The following is a 22,792-nucleotide window of genomic DNA, read 5'->3' on the forward strand; positions in this document are numbered from 1 at the left end:
TCTGTTATATCTTGGCCCATCCATTGTCTGATTAGGAAAGAAGTCTCTCAGAAAGACAAAAGATGTCCAAGGTCCTTCAGAATTTTTGAGTGATAAATACACAGCTGTTAAAATGGTGTTGGAGTTGACTTTGGCAAACAAACTGTTACTTCAAGAAGTAAGACTAAGGCTTGGAAATCCCTGGAAAATCAGACCGTATGTTTTACATCTCAGAATTAACACGTGTTATGGGTCTTTTTTTTTTTTTTTTTTCAACTACCAAAAACTAGGAACAGCTAGGTGTTTTCTCAACTTTATTATGGGAATGGAGGAGAAAAACCAGAATGTTTCTGTTTTTAATGCAAAAATGATTGACCCTGTGTATGATACTAATGGAATTGTAAGATTGACAATTCTTCATGCCTACACACCACTTCCAAAGCTCCTGCTCATTGATACCTAAGGAAGGGCTTCTAGAGCATGGCTGAGAAGACTGCTTGTGGGTCAGCGTCTTGCAGGCTTGGGCATTATGTAAACTTTCACAGGCTTACTGAAGGGGATGGTGCCCTCAATGCTGTTTTCCACGTGCGATGACATCTCACCACCCTCTATCCATGGAGATTTTGGAATTCGTGCACCGGAGTTATAGGCCAGCAAGAGCCTCACTTCCACCTGGCATGGCTCTGGAAAAACAAAAACAAAAAGAAATCCCCCATCACTGGGTAACTTCTAAGAAGTCAAATGAAACTACAAATAAAGTACCATCAAAGATGGGCTACACAGCTGAGTGAGGTGACACACACCTTTAATCCCAGCACCCTGGAGGCAGAATTGAGCAAATCTGTGAGTTCAAGGCCAGCCTAATCTACATAGTGAATTACAGGATAATCAGAGCTACATAGTGAGACATTGTCTCAAAAAAACACAAGATAGGTTTTTCCTATGTCTGTATCCCTCTTTATCCTCAAACACAAACACAGTTTTCTAGCCTGAACCCTGTGAGGCTGACCCTGAGGCTGCAGATGTGGTGCCACTGCCTCTGTGGCTATGTGAGTTTCCTGCAGCTCAGAGCCACAGATATGAGACCACCTGAGAGAAACCTGAAAGAGGGCACAGCAGCTGTGGCCTTTTGTCAACCTCAACAGGCAGCTCAATGTTATAATTCTGGGCTGTGTGCATCTTGGACTTTTTTAGTAGAGAGGAAAGCTTCACAGTAGAAAAATAGTTCTGGCAAAATTTGTCACCAATATAAAGGAACTTGTTTCAGGGACATAAAATATCAGCATCCTTTTGATTCTTTCATAAATTACACTGTAGAACTACTGCCTGTGGCAGGTCTAATGAGCAAACAAACCCCCTTATGAGTTGTTGGCTGTTTCAGTTGAGTTGCAATGGAGTGTAGGACATGCTCTAATTGAGTCTAAACGTCCTGGGGAAGGAATGCAGGAAGGCTTTGGAATAGAATACCCACTCTGTGCCAAGCACAAAACCCCAGCAGTTCTTTTCCTGCCACACCATGAAAAAAAGCCATGATCTTGAAAAAAGTCCAGGAGTTCAGATAGCTCTAAGTGGCTGCCAAATCCACCCTGTGAGAAACTGAACTCAGTTTGTTCTTCTGTTAACCACATGGCTTCCACAAAGGAGAGGGAGAGAAGTTCAGAAAGACCTACTACTAGCAACTGCAAGGCACAGAACAGAACAAGCTTGTGTGCATCTACTTAGGTGCAAGAGTTAAAGATCAGCTTCTGGCTAAAAGTTCAGAGGCTAAGAATAAATGAGCTGGATGGTTCAAAATCAAATAGGATAAGGCTCCAGGACTCATAATGCCTCTCCAACTCTATTTCTGGTCTCTTGGGGTCAGAGTAAAGGCTAGACTGCTATCCTCCAGGCAGCCAAGGCCAGAGCACATGGGCCCTCCGGGTTCAATGTGAACACTGAGAGCAGCCTCACAGCTCCAGCCATGTAGTTTATACACACCCATACCACAGGGCCTGACACAGTCGTGAGTGTAGTAATGATACAAAGACTATTCCAGTACCAGACTTCCAGGAAAAGAACAATCTCCCACTCAGGATGGAACCAGGGCAAGGCCAGCATCAGCTTTTTTTATCACACCCTTAGTCCATGCCAGACAGCATTCACAACACTTGAATGAGCCTAATCCTGGGCAAGTCAGAGGAGGCCATACAGTACTGACCGAAATAGTCATTCTGCCTCCCTTATCAGCTTCTGGTAGGAATGGCAATTCAAAGCCATAAGAGAGGGGAGAGGCGAGAAGGCAAAGGAGAGATAAAAGCCATCTGAGACAAATCCTACATGTTGCCTGGAAGAATAATTGCCATCTTAAAGGAAAATGAGTTGGAGAAGTTAACTAAGTTGTTCGGGATCACACAGGAAAGGAAGGATCTAAACCTAGACTGTGAGACTTAGCTCTCTATGAGGTATATCATCCTGCCTTCCAAAGTAGCTAAGGTCCCTACAAATTCTGGTGCCTACTTCCTGCTTTAGAGAAGGATCAAGAGATTTCAGTGTAAGAACATATTTTACTTACTAGTCCCAGACTAGAGGGGAACGTGAATGTCCTGGACATTCAGATGTCTAAGTGCCAGAGCTGGGAGTTTAGCTCAGTGACAAAGCACTTGCCTACCTTGCCCAAGATCCTGGATTTAATCCCTACCACAAAAAAAAAAAAAAAAAAAAAAAAAAAGTTTTCAAGCTCATATCAGCACCTCAAAATAATCTCCTCAGGTAGGTACCATGGACACAAGCAGTAGTGGTGGAAAGAGACAAGCATGTTCCCTACCACAGAACTTTCTTCAGATGGAGAAAACATCACATAAACAAGTGAGAAGACATCTGACGTGAACGAGTGCTACACAGAGAATTAGACTAACAATAGTAATTGGGGATTAAGTTCTCAGGGGACAAATCAGTGAGTTACAAATGCTGTATTGCAGTGTGTCTTTCTTGGTATCTGCCATCCTTAAACAATTTAGGTGGGTTGGGGATGTAACTCAGTGTAGAATGCCTGCCTAGTATGTGAGAAGCCCTGGATTTGATCATCAGTCACACATGCACACACACAAACTAGTGCAAAAACATAACCACAAAGATACAGAATGAAGGACACTCAGAAGCAGATCCTGGGTACTTGAGATGCCAGGTCCTAGATCACACAAACACTAAAGGGGCTATCCTAACTTCCTCTTTGTGAAAACTTCATAGTTATCATTATGTACCCAACATGCCCGATAGAAGGAAACCTTTGATGCACTAAATAGTTTGTCATGAATGTTATTTACTTTGTGTGTGCACTGGTACATGTGCTTGTATGTGCACAAGTGGGAGCCAGAGGTTGATACCATTGTCTTCTTCAACTGCTTTCCATTTATTCTTTCAGAATTAAAAAAAAAAAATTAAGCCAGATGTGGTGGCACACACCTTTAATTCCAGCACTTGGGAGGCAAAAGCAGGTGGATCTCTGAGTTTCAGAGCAGCCTGGTCTACAGAGTCAGTTCCAGGTCAGCCAGGGCTACACACACACTCTGCCTTGAAACATCAACAAACAAACAAAATAAATAATAGTGTATTACTACTTTGACTACATGTGTCTGTGTACCTGCTATAAACACAGGCTAGAAGAGGACATCAGATCTCCTGGAACTGGAGTTACAAACAGCTGTGACCCATTATGTGGGTGATGGGAATTGAACCCAGGTCCTCTGAAAGAGCAGCCAGTGCTCTTAACCACTGAGCCATCACTCCAAGCCCTCCACCTTATTTTTTTTCAGAGTCACTGAACCTAGAGCTCACCAAAATGGCTATACTGCCTAGCCAACAAGCCTCAAGGATCTTCCCATCTTCATTGCCCTAGAACTGGGGTTTGGGGTGTTATTGCTGCTCCTGGGTTTTACCTGGGTGTTGGGGATCTGAACTCAGGTCCTCATGCTCACATGGAAAACACTTTACCAATGGAGCCATGTGCTCAGCCCCCATTCAGGTATTTTAAAACACAAAATAAAAGTCATGTTCCTAGCCAGGTGGTGGTGGCGCATGCCTTTAATCCCAGCACTCAGGAGGCAGAGGCAGGCGGATCTCTGTGAGTTCGAGACCAGCCTGGTCTACAAGAGCTAGTTCCAGGACAGCCTCCAAAGCCACAGAGAAACCCTGTCTCAAAAAACCAAAAAAAAAGTTCCTAAGTCATACCCAGGGATTTAGGAAATACCACTGTGGCCAATTGTGTCCTGTATCTTAGAATCTGCAGATTGAGATTTTCCTTAAGTTTTCCAAGAAGCACTATGGGATTGAAATATAAAGTGTTATGCATTTGCATTCTCCCATTTTATTCTTTTTTTAGTTTCTTTTGGTTTTGGTTTTTGGTTTTTGGCTTTGGAGACTGTCCTGGAACTAGCTCTTGTAGACCAGGCTGGTCTCGAACTCAGAGATCTGCCTGCCTCTGCCTCCCGAGTGCTGGGACTAAAGGCGTGCGCCACCACCGTCCAGCTCCCATTTTATTCTTACAGATGATATATAAAACGTATATGTGCACACTGGAATACAGACATAAGCTGTTGAGGTTCAGTTCTAAGTTTTTAAAAACAAATACCTGGGAGTCAGGACCAGGCTGGTGATTCCCACAGGAACGGCAGACCTGAACAAGGGGGAGCACATGGCCCCCAGTCTGCTGTCTGGGAGGCCATCATGGGACTGATCCAGATCCCTGAAAGTGGATGTCAATGAGGAGGCCTCGGCATCCTATGGGGCCTCCAGTAGTGGAACAGTATTTTTCCCTGGTATAAGAAGGGACCTCGAGAGCCCATTCCACACTAAGGGATGCTCTCTCGGTCTGGACACATGAGGGAGGGCCTAGGCCCGGCCCAGGATGATGTTATGGAATTTGTGGAGTCCCTGTGGAGGGCCCTACCTTCCATGGGGAGCAGAGTGGGGAGGGGGCTGGTAGGGGGTTTGGGGGGGAGAGGGAGAAGGGATTGACATGTGAAATTATAATTTTGTAAAAATAAAAAAAATATTTAAACAAACAACCCCCCCCCAAAAAAAAAAAAACAAAAACACCTGGGTTAGCCCCAAATAGTTCATGAGTATGGGAAGGACAGTTACTTATCATTTGATTTGTTTCAATGGAATAAGCTGGACTGATTATATACAAAGAGATAATGATTTATATTATTTGTTAAGAAACATGAAACTTTCAGAATAACCCTCACTAATTTATAGGTTGAGAATTATTATCTTCATTTTGGAAGTGAAGAAGACGACTCAAGAGAGACACTTCCCCAAGAACAAATGGTCTATCAGAGGCATCGTTAGAACAAGTAAGTATCTTGTGTGCAGCCCAGTCTCTTTCCATGAGATTCTCACTGTTTAGTTTCAGTGTGTCTTGTAACAAAACCTTGTTCCCTGTGCAAACAGAAAATTAGTCCAAACATATTGTTTAAGCTTATGAAATCCTTACTTAAGGGAGATCAAGTTCAATCAGGGTATTGTGGCATATACCTTTAATCCCAGTACTGGGGAGGCAGAGGCAGGCAGAGTTGGAGGCCAGCCTGGTCTACATAGAGTTTTGGGTCAGCCAGGACTGAATAGTGACACTATCTCAAACAAACAAACAAACAAACTAAAAAAAGCAGATGATAATGGGAAGATGCTGAGATTAATGGGGAGCTATTTTCCTGCCCATCCAACCTACTGACTCTTACCTGTCCAGGCAGTATGGGAGAGGTACACCTGAGTGATGAGACGGTGCCGCCCTGGGCCAGGATTCCGAAAGTCTGCTGGCTTAGGGTGGATCATCTGAGCCTGGCCATCTGGATACAAGACCTAAAACAAGAAAGAAATGGAGCAACAAAAGAGAGATGAGCTAAGAAAATTGACGATAACCCCAAGTCAGTAGTAAAAAATAACCATAGCCATCATAAAACTGCTTCTTAAAAGGGAAAAACACATGCCAGGCAGTGATGGTGCACGTCTTTAATCCCAACACTAAGGAGGCAGAGACAGGAAGATCTCTGTGAGTTCAAGGCCAGCCTGGTCTACAGAGTGAATTCCAGGACAGCCAGGCCTACACAGAGAATCCCTGTCTTGAAAACCCCAAGAAAAAAAAGAAAGGGTTGGGGGCAATACTAGGAGCAGTGTCCAGTAAATATTTCTTAAATTCCTGGTAAATAAATGATAGGAGTAGTGCCTATTAGTAGGTAACATAATAATTCTAATTGTGGACAACTCTCCCAAGCACCCCATTGGAATGACTTCCCTCCTCCTCCTTGGCTCTGAAGCATCTCAGTATTCAACACTCATGAGACATAGTAAGAAAACAATTTCTGTAGTAGTCTCTTGGTACTAAATTTCTGTCAGATAGGAGGGTCTGGAGAGATGGCTCAGAGGTTAAGAGCACTGGCTGCTTTCTCTTCTAGAGGTCCTGAGTTCAATTCCCAGCACCCACATGGTGGCTCACAACCACCTATAATGGGGTCTGGTGCCCTCTTCTGGCCTGCAGGGATGCATGCAGGAGGAACAATGTATACATAATAATAAATAAATCTCAAAAAACCCCCCAAAAATCCAGCATGTACTTCACTGGGCGTTGGTGGCGCACACCTTTAATCCCAGCACTCTGGAGGCAGAGGCAGGCGGATCTCTGTGAGTTCGAGGCCAGCCTGGTCTCCAGAGTGAGTGCCAGGATAGGCTCCAAAGCTACACAGAGAAACACTGTCTCGGGGGAAAAAAAAATTCTGTCATATAGGAAAGCATTTACTCTGTCTACAAACAGAGTACTCAAAGAAGGGTCTGTTCAAATCACTAGCCAGATCTTCACATCTCACCAAAGGGCACAGAATTCTTTCCTCAACAACTTGAGAGCCTCCCTGCGACCTGTGTAGAGAGCCTCTGACATGACACAGGGTACAGGCAAACTAGAGAAACAAACAAAGCTGACACTAGGATCAGACTGGACCAACTCTGTGAAATACAGATGGGGATTGGTCATCCTTTCAACTTTGAAATTCAGGGAGATGTGTGTCTTATCTACTTGCTCAAATCTTTCATCTCTCCACATCCCTTGGGCCCTCCCAAGAATTGACAGACCTATTTTATTTTTCGCTCTGCCTCTGATTCTTGCTTTGCTGTTTGGGTATGTATATGTGTATGTGTGTGTGGGGGGGGGGCGGGGGAAGGGGTATACCCCAGGAGGTCAGAGGGCACACTCCACCTTCATTTTTAAGGTACTGTCAGTTTGGCTAGACTGACTGGACAATGAACTCTCAGGAATCCACCTACCTCCACCCCCACCCACCTGGGTTAGTGTTACAGGTATATGTGGACATATCTAGTTTTTTGTTGTTAGTTTGTTTTGTTTTGTTTTTATTTGAGATAAGGTTACCCTGTGTAGTCTTGACTGTCCTGGAACTAGCTTTTGTAGACCAGGATCTCTTCAACTCACAGAGATCCTCTTGCCTCTGCCTCCCAAGTGCTGGGATCAAATGTGTACGCCACCACCACCTGGGTCACATCTAGATTTTTTGTTTTGTTTTGTTTTTGCTTTTCAAGACAGGGTTTCTCTGGCTTTGGAGGCTGTCCTGGAACTCGCTCTGTAGACCAGGCTGGTCTTCAACTCACAGAGATCCGGCTGCCTCTGCCTCCCAAGTGCTGGATTAAAGGCATGTGCCACCACTGCCCTGCCATATCTAGATTTTTATATTCTAGCAACTTCAAGCCTTTTGTTCACTAAGCCATCTTTATTACTGTTTTGAGATATAGTCCTGCTATGTAGCCTAAGCTAGCCTTAAACTTGTATATTGGACGCTTAGTCTGTACATTAATGTTCAGAAGTAGCGTTTGGGAAAACGATTGGATCATTAGGGTTCTGATCTAATCAAGGGATCAAACCCGAGAGAGTCGTAATTTCATGTATTTTTTGGGGGGGAGGTAGAAAAAGTAAGTCACTTGGGGCCTCCCATATCTCCAGTCCCTCTCCCTCCCAGCTTCTTACACACTCATGAGAACACCTTTTTCTACCATGTACTCCTTGCTGCTGAAGTGGAAGTCTTACCTGAGGCCTACAGCAATGGAGTCAGCAACTGGAGACTAAAACCTTTCAAACTATGAGCTAAATCAAGTTGTTTTTCTCAGGTATTTGGTCATATTGGCAAATAATAATTACAAGCTACCTTTTTCCTATTTTGCTTCTAGGCTCTGTGGCCCATCCTAAAACAGAAGAAAGCTATAGATGCCCTAGCTTCTAGAATGTTGTTATCTTTAACAGTAGGTTATTTTAAAAGAAGAGGAGGAGAAGGAGAAGTTGGGAGGATAATGGAGTGGGTGTCCAGGAGGAGCTGAAATAGGAGGAATGTATTCATGTCTGAAATAACAAAAGAATGTTTTTTAAAGGGGAGGGGCTACAGGCAAAGCTCAGTTGGTGGAATGTTTGCCTAGCTTATATGAAACACAGGGTTCTAGCCCATCATATCATACATGAGGCCAAAGAGTATATGCTTACAATACCAGCACTTGGGAGTGGAAATGGGGAGATGGGAAGTTCAAGGTAATCATAGCAAGTTGGAGGCAAGCCTGGTCTACGAGATTCTGTATTAAAAGTGTGTGTGTGTGTGGGGGGGCACGTAAGGAGGGAAAAAAAAAAAAAAAGCAGGACAAAGTAACAGAATGCCCAAGTGTTCTCAGTAAAGCTGACCTGGTGAAAGTCTTGACTTTGCTGTGAAACAGCGGCCAGAAGCGTTCCTTCAGGAGTTTTAAAAATCTGGCACAAGTAGGTCAGGAGAAGAAAATGGCCAGCATGAATTATATTGTGAATTTCAAAACTCTGAAAAACATATTTCCTCTTACAGTGAATAAAACAACCCAGACCAGTCTAACAAAAGCATTCCTGGAGTTCCTGCTTTAATCAATAGACATCACGATTGGGCACAGTGGCGTGTCTTTAATCCCGTCACTTGTGAGACAGAGGCAGGCAGATTTCTGGGAGTCTGAGGTCAGTCCAGGTGGGTCTACACAGCAAGTTCCAGGGCAGCCAGGTCTATATAGAGAGCTTGTGTCTTAAAATACCAAAAACCAAAACAAAGCAACAGAAAATCCCTAGTTTTAACAGCAAATATGGCATCCATGAAGTCTCTGAGGTATACTGACAGTCGCATGCCTAGCACCTCTATATTGAAAGTTGCATGCCTACCACCTTTGTATTGACAGTCCCATGCCTAACACCTCTGCTCTGTACCAGCACAGATGACGTATTCCAAGTATGGTAGCTGGACTTTGAAATTGCTACAGCTGTCCATGACAGGGCAGAAAGGGTTCCCACGACATCCCATACAGTCATGCATTTGCCTGGACAGGCAGCAGAGGTGTTGCAGGGTGGATTTTTTTTTCAGGATAGTTTAGCAGATGACCTGTAAAGGATCCACCTGCAATTGTTTATGCTTAATTGATAGAGAACTTTTTTCAGAGTCAACAAAACAGCAATTTTCATTAGACTCACCCTGCACTCTTAAAAAGAATATTAGCAATGCCGAGTTTTATCTCAGGATTCTGATTTAACTGGTATAGGCTGAATGAGAACCATTCATCAGTTTCTGAGCAACTTACAGTACAGCTTGGGTGGATAACCTTAATAAACAACAAAAAGCACTGCAGTTACAGCTTTCTGACTCAGAACTCAGAAGTTCTCTGTTGGCATGATCTGTGACAGTTCCTGCTAGAAGCCAGTCTGGCTCTGTCCTCTAGAAAGCCTGCTGTGCCCGCTGCAAACCATCCTCCCTTACCCTCTGATTACCTGCACTGCCACTGCTCACTCTGCTTTCCTCAAAGAGCCTCTAAGAGCCTTCCTTTCTTTGACCTTCACCATGGTATGCTTAACCGTGCGTGCTGGAGCACTAACCTTCACTTCTTTATCCAACTCCCAGGGAAACTGAGCACATCAGACAGACTTAGCTCAACAACCTCAGGATTGAAGCAAGCACAAAATGTATGAATGGATGGCAGGAAAGATGGAGAGGCAGATGAAGCTAGAATTGTGGGGCTCAGTTCCAGTCTTCACCACATCTCTCGTGTGATTCTAGCTTATCCATACAAACACTTCGTAAAGCCTTCCTGGATACTGAGGGCATACATTTCATGCTAATGCCTACTATTCCTATTTTTAGATGTAGAATCTGAGGTTTAGAGTTTAATTTGCTCAGCAGCAGAGTTGGGCTCCAAGTGCAGGTTCTTGTCATGGAACATATTTTGTATCTTTTTAGTTTTGGTCTCTTAAGTAGATAACAAAAGTGCCAACGTTAAATGCTTCAATGCACTGTCAGTGTAAAAACCCCACAGGAGCCCAAACCTAACACACCTGGACCTTAACACTGTTCTGAGGGTCTTGCACATGTTCCAGGGTTGCATCCACATCCAAGGCTACCACCAACCCAGATGTAAACCGCAAAGGGTTGTCTGACTCTCCTGCTGGTTCAATGATGGTGGCTGAGGCTTTGTGGATCTGTAAACAACAAGAAAATATGCTGATTTTTAGGCCAACGAGATAGCTCAATGGGGATAGTCCCTGCTATCGTGGCTGATAACCCACACATGTACATGTGCTGTGGCAATCCTCTCCTCCCCCCATGAATACATGTAATAAAAACAATCAGAGGACAGACCCGAGCTCACTTGCTCCCCGGATCAAAGAAGCTCACAGCAGTAAATGGTTTTAAATATCTGGACAGATTTGGCAGAGGGGCATCACAGACTCTGACCTGCTCTGGAAGTGGGAGATGTAGGAAGGTACTCTGCCGTAGCATTGTCTGTAGAATTTTGATCACTTCTACAGGTTTAGATGCCATGAGTCGGGGCATAAGATCAAGAAGTTTGTCCACAAAGCTGTCTTGAAGGTGGGGCAAATCGGCAATGAAACACCTGCATGAACACACAGAAACAACTGACCATCCACTCATTCACCAATTAAGCTAAGCCTGTACTTCTGGAAGCCCTGAAGCAGGAAGAGGACTGAAATGGGAAGAGCTTGAGGATCAAGCCTGAAATTGACAGGGACACAGATCAGTGTGTCACAGCAACATGATCAGCCAAGAGTCACAGCTGAGATGGAGAGATAGATAGCATTGCAGGCATGAGGACCTGAATCTAACCCCAGAATCCATCAAAAAAGCTGGGAGCAATAGCACGAGCCTGTACCCCACCACTGGGAAGGCAGAGATAAGGGGATCCCTGGGGCTTTATTGGCCAACTCATCAAGCTTATTGGCAAACCCCAGGTTTAGTGAGTGCCCTGATTCAATAAATAAGGTGAAAAATATTTGATGAAAACACCACATCAGGCACATACAAAACTTGTGTACACACACACACACACACACACACACACAGGAAGTTGTTTTTTTTGTTTGTCTTAAGAGCCTGTTTCCCTGGATGTGGTGGCTCATGCCTATATCTCAGAATTTGGGAGGCTAAGGCAGGAGGATTATTTTGAGTTCAAGGCCAGCGTGAGCTATAATATGAGATTCTGTTAATGAATAACCATGCGTGTCAGGCATATACCTAAGTGTTTTACATGACTGCATTTAATCATTCCACTAAGATTATCATTTTCTTTTTATAGATTCATTAACTAATTAGAAAAATGTTTTTTAGGAGAAGCCATCAAGCACCAGGTACTATTGTAGGTCTGGGGAACAAAACAACAAGCAAGAGAACAGACCTGGGTTTTTTGTCTACCCATTTGTAGTACCAGTGATTGAGCCCTGAGCCTTATTCATGATATGAATGTGCTCTCTCACTGAGCTATAACTCAGCTCTGGTGGTTTGTTACTGTTTTTGCTGTGGTTTGAGATAGGGTCTCACTAAAGGCCAGGGAAGTTGTAGTCTTCCTGCCTTGGCCTTTCCACTGCTCTGATTAAAGGGTATGTCCTCCATTAAGTGTAAAAAAAATTTATTGTTTAAGATTTATTCTTGACAGATTATGGTGATGCACACATTTAATCCTACCACTCAGGAGGCAGAAGAAGGCAGATATCTGTAAGTTTTAGACTCTAGTCTACATAGAGTGTTCTGTGCCAGCCACAGTTACATGGTGAAAGGGGAAAAAAGATCTATCTTTTTTTTTTTTTTTTTTTTGGTTTTTCGAGACAGGGTTTCTCTGTGTAGCTTTGGCACTCGCTCTGGAGACCAGGCTGGCCTCAAACTCACAGAGATCCACCTGCCTCTGCCTCCCGAGTGCTGGGATTAAAGGCGTGCGCCACCAACGCCCGGCATAAAAGATTTATCTTAACATTTAAATTTTATTTATTTTTTAAGTGTATGGGTGTTTTGCACACCACGTCCATATTTGGTCTGTGGAGGACAGAAGTAGGCGTCAGATCCCTTGGGACTGGAGTTATAGAAATTGTGATCTGCCATTTTTGACTCTGGGAATTGGATCTGGGTCCAATGGAAGGGTAGCCAGTGCTCTTAACTACTAAGCCATCTCTCCAACCTGAATTTATTTCAATTTCATGTATGCGAGTGTCTGCCTGTATGTATGTGCATTATTTGCATGCCTGGTGCTGGGGGGAGGCCAAGAGAAAGTATCAGGTCCCCTACAACTAGAGTTATAGGCAGTTTTGATGTAGGTGCTGGGAACCAAACCCAGGTCCTCTGAAAGAACAGTGATTGCTCTTAACTGCTTAGCTATCCCTGTAGCCCTGAAAAGAACTGTTCTTAAAAAGCTTACATGGAAGCAATAGGAACACTGAGATTCAGAAAGCGGGATGCTGCACTAAATGAAAAGTTGTTACTCATACCCAGCTTGAAGTCATTCTACAGTACTTAGCTTTGTGGAAGGGAATGGTCATGCCCCTCCCTCCACAGTAAAGAGGCAACATCTACTCAGACCTTAGAGACTGAATTAAAGATAATATGCAGTTCCAATTAACAAGTGAGGAACTCTGACTCAGAGGTAAAAAGAGAAGATAACCCACTGGTGAAGGAGCAGAATGCAACTCAACCCTAGAGAATGTAAAAGAAAATCATAAAAAACCTCAGAGCCGGAGAGATGGCTGAGGGCTGAGCAGTTAAAAGCACTAGCTGCTCTTACAGAGGAACCAGGTTCAGTTCCCAGATCATAACTGTCTGTACCTTCAGTTGCATGGGATTCAGTACCCTCTTCTGGCCTCCTCGGGGACCCATGTGGCATACACACCCACACTGACACACAAACACATTAAGTAAATACATCTTTTTTTTTTTGTTTTTTTGTTTTTTTGTTTTTTTGAGACAGGGTTTCTCTGTGTAGCTTTGGAGCCTGTCCTGGCACTCGCTCTGTAGACCACACTGGCCTCAAACTCACAGAGATCCGCCTGCCTCTGCCTCTAGAGTGCTGGGATTAAAGGCGTGCGCCACCAACACCCAGCATAAACACATCTTTTAAAAGGTCAGGTTTAGCCAACTTCATGAAGGCAGGAGCAATGATGGAAGAAACAAATTTACATGCTTTAAATTCTTGTACTGTTGTGGCAGTCATAGGCTCATCTGTTTGGATTCTTGGAACTCAGTTAGTGAAAACTTTTTGGGAAGAATTAAGAAGAATGGCCTTGCTGGAGGAGGTGTGTCCCTGGGCAGGGCTCTGGGGTTAAAAAAGACTCATTCCAGTTTTGAGTTAGTTCTCCCTGCCTTGTGACTGTGTCTCAAGACGTGAGACCTAAGGTACTGCTCCAGTACTATGCCTGCCTATGACTATGCTCTCTGACAAGAAAAACAAAAAACAAAAAACAAAAAACAAAAAAAACAAACAAAAAAAACCTGTCAACACAAAATAAGTTTGGTCTCACTACTTTAACCTTACTACTTCATCAAGCCCTCTCCTCATTTATTGCATGTTTTAAAACTATTTCATTCAAAATTCTAAGGAAACTTTTTCCAGAGTCAAGGTTTCGCTGTTAGCCCTGGCTGTCCTGGAGCTCAGAAATCAGACTGCCTCTGCCTCCTGAGTGCTGGGATTAAAGGCTTGAATACACCACTACTGCCTGGCTCTGAGGAAACATTTTAAAGTACACAAGAACCTGAGTTTCACCCCCAGAACCCAAGTAAAAAGATTGGAAGCAGCAGTAAACTTCTATAATCCTGATACTGGGTAGGTTAAGACAGCAGGATCCCTGGAGCTTATTGGCCAGCTGGTCTACACAAATCAATGCCCTCCAGGTCCAGTGTGAGACTTTCAGAAAATAAGGTGGAGAGTGACTGAGGAACACACCTGACATCAGTCTCTGGTTTCCATATGCTTGGCACGCACGCAGGTGCACACATGCATGCACGTACACACACACATGCAGGCACAATAAATAGATTAATTTAAAAAAAAGAAGTCTCATTATTTTGCCCAAGATGGTCTTGAAATAATAGGCTCAAGTGATTCTTCTGCCTCAGCATCCAGATTAGATGGGATTATAGACATGTCCTATGGTGCCTATCTTGAGACATATTTATTACACATATTTATTGTTATTTTAAAATATTATATGTATTTTTAATTATATGTGTGCATGTTTTTTGTATGGATATGTGCACATGAGTGCAGGTACTGGTAGCAGCCAGAAGAAGATATCAAAACCCCTGGAACTGGAGTTACAGGTGATTGTGAGGCACTCAATATGGGTGTTGTTGTAAAAGAACAGTAACTACTCCTAACTGCTCAACCATCTCTCCACCCCCCACATATTACTCTCCCCCGCCCTCCCTCCATCTTTCTCTTGGAGACAGGAACTCACTATGTGCAGCAATGGCTAGCCTGGAACTTACTATGTTGACCAGGATGGCCTCAAATCAATTCCATGTGCCTCTATCTCCAAAGTGACACTGACAACAGATGACAGAAAAGACATTTGATGTGTGTTAGATTACTTTCTACATAAGCAAGATGGAAAAAAAATAATTCTAAGAGTTACTAATACTTGCTTGGGTGGTGGCCCACGCCTTTAATCCCAGCACTCGGGAGGCAGATCTCTGAGTTAGAGGCTAGCCTGGTCTACAGAGTAAGTTTCAGGTTTGAGAAACCCTATCTCAAAAACAAAACAAACAATCAAAAAAAAAGTTATAGATATTTACCTCTGAAAAAAATCCACTTCTTGTAAAAATTTTTCACACATTCCAAACAAGGGGTCGACTCTACAGAAAAAAAAGCAAAGTGTGAGAAACTTGTGGCTCTATGAATAAAGGAGTGGGGACAAGAAGTCCCAGAAACCTGAGCTTTTGTGAGAGGACAGTGACTACATTACACTCTTAAGACAACAGCAACAAGCAAAGGCAATGATCTATCTTTAGTCAGAAGGTCAGCCATGGGTCTAATCCAACCTAAGCATGAACTTTAGAATATCTGAAAATGAAATAAGCAGAGTGCATACCTCTTACCCGACCTTCCTACATCTTATTCATCATTAGCCTTAGGGAGAGCTGTCAATGTGTCTGATGGTGTTTTCAGGAGAAAGTCACCTACTCTGTCCAGCATGGCATCTTACCCTCGAGTAGTTCGTGCAGTTACTATAAGTTGCAGAGCTTTGGCCTGAAGCCTCATGTGGTGTATGATCACCACCTGCTTATTCTCCACACCACTGTACATGAACTCCATTTTGTAGGTTTCTTCCATGATCTATAGGAAAGACAATTAACAATCAGGAGAATATCACAGAAGGGAAAGTCAGTCTTCTTTAAGAGTGTGGCTCCTAGTAGGATAACCACACTCTATTGGGTGGTCCTACACCCAGGAGTATGTAGGCAGCACAAAGTGGACTCAGCAGGTTATTTCTTTAACTTACATGCATTTTTAGATAAACGATTCACAACTATATTTACTAGGTTTTAATATATTTGAAACACACACTAATATAAATGGCAAAACAGGGGGGTGGGTATTTTATGTAAGTTCCAGGGACTGAATTCAGGTCATCAGGCCTACACAGTAAGCACTTCGACCTGCTGAACCACTCCACTGGCCCACAAACTGGTAATATGTTAGAACACAAGAGAATCTCAGAAATCATGCAATTCAACTACCATACTTTATAGAATAGGAAACTCCAAGAGACTCAATAACTTGCTCAATTTACCACCTAGGAAGGTGGAGGAGCCCTAAGACCAGAACCCTAGTCCCCTGACTCTAAAGCCCAGGGCTATGCATAGTCATCACACAGCCCTAGCACTAACTAGACATGGCCACAGGAAAGCCTCTGAACCTGGTAATTCCCAGACACGGAACTGTCTGAGGAGTCTCCATATGCTTACCTGTTTTGCTGCTGCTGAGGCCAAATCACTCTGCTTTAGATATAAGGGGGCAGCCACATTCCACAGCTTTTCCTGCAAAGCCTACTCAGGCAAATGAGAGAAGAGTTTATGTCACAAAATTGACATAACAGTTGAGATTTGTGCTTTTGCTTTGCTCTGAGAATTTATCATGCTCAGGATTTCCTTTCCATTACTTGTACTGTTTAAGCACATAAGTCTTACCTATGCAGAGAAGTACGACAATAGCTGGTGTTCAGATGATTGTTTGGAAACAGGAGTCAAGAAACTCTCATCAGAACAGACAGACAAATAAGCTGCCTGAACTCTGGGCCCTGGGGCCTTGTTCACAGGGTCACTGAATTAACCTGAACAACCTAAACTGTCCTGTTTGCAACTGAGGTTCTTTTTACGCCTGTGTTCCGTGTCCTTTGACACACCCTATCACATACTAACGTGCAAAACTCCAAGTCAGGCAGCTTTTCTAGATTCTTCTTTCCCTCAGTTTTCCTACAGTCAAAACTCTCACCAACAGCCACAGATTTTACTATCCACCCATCTCTTCACCTATCCATGTCTGGGACCCAGTGTTATCTATTTCTGCAGTGTAGCATTATTTTTAGGGAGTTTCTTTTTCTTTTGTTTCCCTGTTCTTTTCTTCAAAATAGGGTGTCCTTATGTATGTAGCCCAGGCTGGCCTCAAACTCATGATCCTCCTGTCTCAGCTTCTATGGTGCCAGGATTACAAGCAGGCAATACCATGCCCAGTTTTCAAGGACTTTATGACAGGATAATGAATGACATTATAGAAAACCTAGACTAACCTTGTCTAAACATAATGCAAATCACATATATCATTTTCAGTTTTCTAGTAGGCAGGTTTATAACATAAGAAAAATTGGTGAATCAAATTTTAGGGGGTGTTTATTTTGACATGCTGTCATTCTATAGTCCAAGCTGTCTTCTAACTTGATCATTTTCCTGCCTCAGATTTCTGAGTTGTGGGATTGCAGATGCGAACTGCATGCCCAGCTCAGTGAAAATAATGTTTACAATATTGTCTACTTAGGGCAGGTGTGTAGTGCACACCTTTAGTCCCATCACTCAGGAGGCCGAGGCAGATAGACCTCTGTGAGTTTGAGGCCAGCATGCTCTACAGGACAGTCAGGGCTACACAAGTAAAGCCTGGCTCAAAAAACCAAAACCAAAAATAAACCCAAAAAACCCAAACAAAGAAAGAAAACAATAGAAAAGTTTATATAAATCTTTGGTCAATTCCATTAAATGAAACACTGAATAATCCCTAGTATCCTTTCTGTTTTGGAAACAGTTGCCCTGAAACTCCTAATCCTTCTGCCTCTAACCTGCCCATTCAAATTCGGGATTATAGTGTACCTGTTTATATGGTGCTAAAATCAACCCAGGGCCTTGGAATGTCCTGAGTATTTTACCAACTAAGCTATATAGCCTTTGCCCCAATCTTTAGGATTCTAAACTTAAAATCTACTATAATTTGTTGTTTTGTTTTTCAAGACAGTGTTTCTCTGTGTAGTCCTGGCTGATCTGGAACTCACTCTGTAGATCAATCTGGGCTCAAACTCAGAGATCCACCTGCCTGTGCCTCTCCAGTGCTGGGATTAAAGGCATGCATCACCACACCTGATCTTCTAATTTGAGAAGGATGAAAGAATTCTCCTAAAATTAAAAAAATCCCATATGTGCTGGCTAGTTTTCTGTCAATTTGATACAAGCTAGAGTCATCAGAGAGGAGGGAACCTTGAGAAAATGCCTCTATAATACTGGGGTGTAGATAAGTCTGTGGGGTATTTTCTCTCTCTTTCTTTCTTTCTTTCTTTCCTTCCTTCCTTCTTTCTCCCTCTCTCTTTCTCTCTCTTTTAAAAAAGATTTATTAACTTATTTGCTATGTATACAGTGTTCTGCCTGCATGTATGTCTGCAGGCCAGAAAAGGGGACCAGATTTCATTATAGTTATTTGTGAGCCACCATGTGGTTGCTAGGGATTGAACCCAGGTACTCTGGAACAGAAGTCAATGCTCTTAACCTCTGAGCCATCCCTCCAGCCCAGGCATTTTCTTTTTTTGTTTTGTTTTTGTTTTTTAGAGACAGGGTTTTCCTGTGTAGCACTGACTGTCCTGGAACTCACTCTGTAGACCAAGCTGTCCTGAAACTCACAGAAATCTGCCAGTCTCTGCCTCCCTCTCTCTCTGTAGGCCAGGTTGGCCTTGAACTCATGGAGATCTGTCTGCTGAGTGCTGGAATCAGAGGTATGCACCACCACCTCCAGGCTCCATTTTTTTAATTAGTTATATATGAGGGAGGGCCCAGTCCATTGTGGGTGGTTTTATAAGAAAGCAGACTGAGCAAGCCATGAGGAGCAGGTCAGTAAACAGAGCTTCTCCATGGCCTATGCATCAGCTTCTGTCCCCAGGTTCCTTCCTTGTTTGAGTTCCTTTTCTGACTTCTATGATGAACAGTTGCTTTTGGTCATTGTGTTTCATCACAGCAAGGGACAGCCTAACTAAGACAGTATATGAGTTAACATTTATTTAAATAGGTACAAATATAATATCACTGTAGAGCATGTGATTTTCCCATTGCTGGATGGTTTCACAGAACAAGAGCTTTTCCATTTAGGGTCTCAAACACTGCTGAATCAACTCAAGTTCACTCTAAGCATAAAAATTCATAAACACACTGGATCCAAGCAAACCTTTATAAGGAGCAGTTGACACCGAAGATAGGTGGCAGAGAAGTCAGCTACTCCTGCCAATTCAGACTGAAGTTCTCCAAGTCTTTGCAGATCTCTACAGTGAAAGCAAAATCAGAAAACAAAAACAGCACACACACACACAAGAAAAAACAAGTCAGATAGAGCAGAAGGATAAAGCCTCAAGTAATTTAAAGATCAAGTCACAACTGCTTAACCATTTTATAGCCAGTTCAAGTAACAAATGACAACACCAATGCTGGAGTGGCTATAATGAAACTGGGCTATACTTTTTGTGCTTTTAACCTCTGAGCCATCTCCCCAGCCACTATTTAAAATTTTTAGGCTGGTATACTATACTCATTTGTAAAATAAAACTACTGTCATAAAGTCGTATTTTTTTTTCAGCGAAGGTTTTATGCTGGGAAATAGTCCTTAAGGAAACAGTCAACAGAAATGATTTATATTCCATAATATTCATCACTATGTGAAACACTATAGTAAAAACTCAGTGGCAAACTAAAGATCTATGACAGAAGTTCTGACAAGTATATTATGGTATATCCAGTAAATATTTTATAGCTATCATAAAACAAATTGATAATGTGGTGGTGCACACCTTTAATCCCAGCAGTTGGGAGGCAGAGTCAGACAGAGCTCTGTGAGTCTGAGGTCTGCATGGTCTACACAGTAAGTCCTAGACAGCCAGGGCTACATAGAGAGACCCTGTCTCAAAAAAGCAAAACAAAAATCGATAATAAAGTCTATGACCTCAACTATGTAAGAACTACACATTAGGAGAGGGCCAGAGAGACAGCTGAGGAGGTTAAAGGCACTTATCACTATGTATGACTATCTTCCCTAGGACCTACATGGTAGAAGGATAGAACCAACTCCCAAAAGTTATCCTCTGACAACCACGTACACAAAAATAAATGTAAGTAAAATATTTTCAAAGTTCTATGGGCAAAAATATTCTACAGGGGACAGCTGGCTCAGTGTGTAAAAGCATTTGTTGCTCTTGCAGAGGATCCAAGTTTGGTTCCCAGCACCCACATGGTAGTTCACAACCATCCTTAACTGCAGTTCCAGGGATCCAAAAATCCTCCAGAAGGCACCAGACACAGAGTAGTGCAGGCAAAACACACATATAAGATAAAATGAAAAAAAAAAAATTACGCATACATAGTCAGCCATCGTTCACTTCATTACTAATTAATCTGAGTTTGTTCAAGGGAACAATTCTCAAACCCACCTCTAGATAATGAGTGGGACCCAACTAAGCCAACTAGTACATCTCATCCTACAGTGGCCAGAGGGCAAGATGTCTTCCTCTGTCACTCCACTTTTTTTTATTGTTTGTTTAAGACAGGCTCTCAAGCTCACCAACTGACAAGTCTCTGGGGATCCTCCTGTCTTTGCTTCCAGCAGATAGGATTACAGGCACAAACTACCACTCACCACCCCCCTACCCTACCCCCTCCTTTTTTTAAAATGCTAGAGATCCAAACTACAGAGAAAGCAGTTTACCTACTAAGCTAGCTATCTTTATTCCCCCACCGACACCCCCACTCTTTGGTCTTTCAAGACAGGATTTCTCCGTGTGACACCCTTGGCTGTCCTGGAACTAGCTCTGTAGACCAGGCTGGCTTCAAACTCACAGAGATCCACCTACCTCTGCCTCCCAAGTGCTGGGATTAAGGGCGTGCACTACTGCCACCTGGCGCCTCGTTATTTTTCAGTGGCAACATAAAAATACTGTTCTATATAAAAACAGTAACTGTAGGAAAGCTGAAAGTTTAGATCACTTGAGAAGCTATTTCAGGCATAGCAGACTTTTCTGTAGGCTGGACAAAATTGTCCATTGAACTAGCCCCTCTTTTTAACCTCATGCTCAGTGGGCAACATCAAAATAATTAATGCTGCCTCCTAGAGACCTTGCTACTAGGAAGGAGATGCCCACAACCAAGCACAGAGCAATTTACAGCCAGTGATTGAAGAAATGAGTGTCTATGAATAACACCACCTCATGTGTTTGAATGGCCTGGTCCATACTGAGGTCAATCACATAAAAGGAAAGACCCTGAGCTATCCACATCTATGAAGCAGGATTTTGGTGTCCACTTAGTCTCTGCAAGTCACTTCTCCAATGTGTCTCTTCCAAGAGAAGTTCAGAACCATTCTACTTCTGAAGCAATTACTGTCAGCAAGACTCTGCCCTCTGATACTATTAAAAGAACACTGCCAAGCTGAACATACACTGAATGCCTCCAGGTCTTATGTTAGTCTACCGTCCCTGCAGTGTAACAATGGTTCTCAGTTTCACAGAACAAGATACAACCCAAACCAATTAGCCAGGAGAAACCTCCACTATTGTGCAGGCAAAAGCAGAAACTTGCTAGCCACCAGCAAAATGCTCTATGTCCCAGTGTTTCCTCTATGCACTTTTTTTTTGCCCACAATCCTCAGGAAGCCAGTCTAGACATCCATCAGAAGATTATGAACTCTTTAAAGCAAAAGGTACAAAGAGTACCTTCTGTGTGCAACTGTGTGCTGTTGCTAGGTATTTCCTTATTTGAGTTTAATACTCACAACATGAATTGTAGTTAATCTATTTCACTGAGCATGAAACCAAAAACTAACATTATGTGGTTTGCACAAGGTCACAAAAAGAAGAAACAAACCAGGTCTGTCTGAGTCTAAAACTTTTTTCTTTTGACCATTACCATATAATATTCCATTTACTTATTTGCTATTAATTTTTTGTTTGTTTGTTTGTTTTTCGAGACATGGTTTCTCTGTGGTTTTGGAGGCTTTCCTGGAACTGGTTCTTATAGACCAGGCTGCCTCCCGAGTGCTGGGATCAAAGGCGTGCGCTACCACCGCCCGGCCTGCTATTAATTTTTGAAATTTATGAAATATATCAAATACTAATGAGACAAACCAAACCAAAACCCAGCTATATTGAACCATATTTCTACAATGTGATCTGCCAGGGCAAAAATGCCCCTCTCAGAAACATACATTAGCAATCCTTGGTCCATAAAGCCAATAAACATCATTTAAAAATATTCAAGCTAAGCTGGGCATAGTGGTATATACCTTTAATCCCAGCACTCTCGAGGCAGAAGTAGGTGGATCTCTATGAGTATGAGGCCAGTCTGGTCTACACAGCAAGCTCCAGAATATTCAGGGCTACATAACAGAGATCTTGTCTCAAAAACAAAATACTCTGGATGTGCAAATCAAATGTTTATGGCTACACTTTCCTTTCCTTTCAACCTCTTCTATGCTCTAAACAACAGAGTTATGGTAGGTCTCTTTGTGATTTGATCCACTCCTTTGGATTTCACATCTCATTATGCTACATGCTTTAACTCCGAACAAACTGTTAACCAGATAGGAAGCTAGTAGACTTGTGTTTTTAGTTCAGGACTCTATTCCTAGTTAGTGATAAACTCTTTTCCCTCCTTCACTTGATTAACTTCTCATTCTTCAGGTCATCATTTAGATCAGTGGTTTTCAACCTTCCTGATGCTGTGGTGACCCCCAACCATTAAATTATTATTTTTGTTGCTACTTCATAACTGTAATTTTGCTACTGTTATGAATAGTAATGCAAATATCTGTGTTTTCTGAGGTCTTAGGCAACCCCTGTGAAAGGGTCATTCAACCTCCAAAGGGGTCATGACCCACAGGTTGAGAACTGCTTAGACCATCCAAGGAAGGATTAGGTGAATCTTCCTTTCTTCTAGAGACCCTGCTTATCTACTGTGGTAAGTAAAGTACAAATCTATATTTTCTATTTACCCAACTA

The 22,792-nt window shown here is 42.7% G+C and overlaps 1 protein-coding gene across 1 annotated transcript in view; it reads right to left on the reverse strand.

The window, feature by feature from the left end:
• Window positions 1-234: 234 nt before the first annotated feature.
• Window positions 235-22,792, reverse strand: part of Ints4 (integrator complex subunit 4) — a 70,246-nt gene continuing 47,688 nt past the window's right edge. The window contains exons 16-23 of the mRNA XM_027407684.1: window positions 18,979-19,072; window positions 16,251-16,331; window positions 15,488-15,618; window positions 15,078-15,137; window positions 10,740-10,899; window positions 10,340-10,483; window positions 5,697-5,817; window positions 235-662 (exon numbers count right to left, since the gene is read on the reverse strand). Of these exons, the coding sequence (XP_027263485.1) occupies window positions 484-662; window positions 5,697-5,817; window positions 10,340-10,483; window positions 10,740-10,899; window positions 15,078-15,137; window positions 15,488-15,618; window positions 16,251-16,331; window positions 18,979-19,072 (970 nt within the window). The 3' untranslated portion in view covers window positions 235-483. The remainder of the gene's footprint in view (window positions 663-5,696; window positions 5,818-10,339; window positions 10,484-10,739; window positions 10,900-15,077; window positions 15,138-15,487; window positions 15,619-16,250; window positions 16,332-18,978; window positions 19,073-22,792) is intronic.

Source organism: Cricetulus griseus, chromosome 3, assembly GCF_003668045.3.
Source record: "Cricetulus griseus strain 17A/GY chromosome 3, alternate assembly CriGri-PICRH-1.0, whole genome shotgun sequence".
NCBI classification, from domain to species: domain Eukaryota; kingdom Metazoa; phylum Chordata; class Mammalia; order Rodentia; family Cricetidae; genus Cricetulus; species Cricetulus griseus.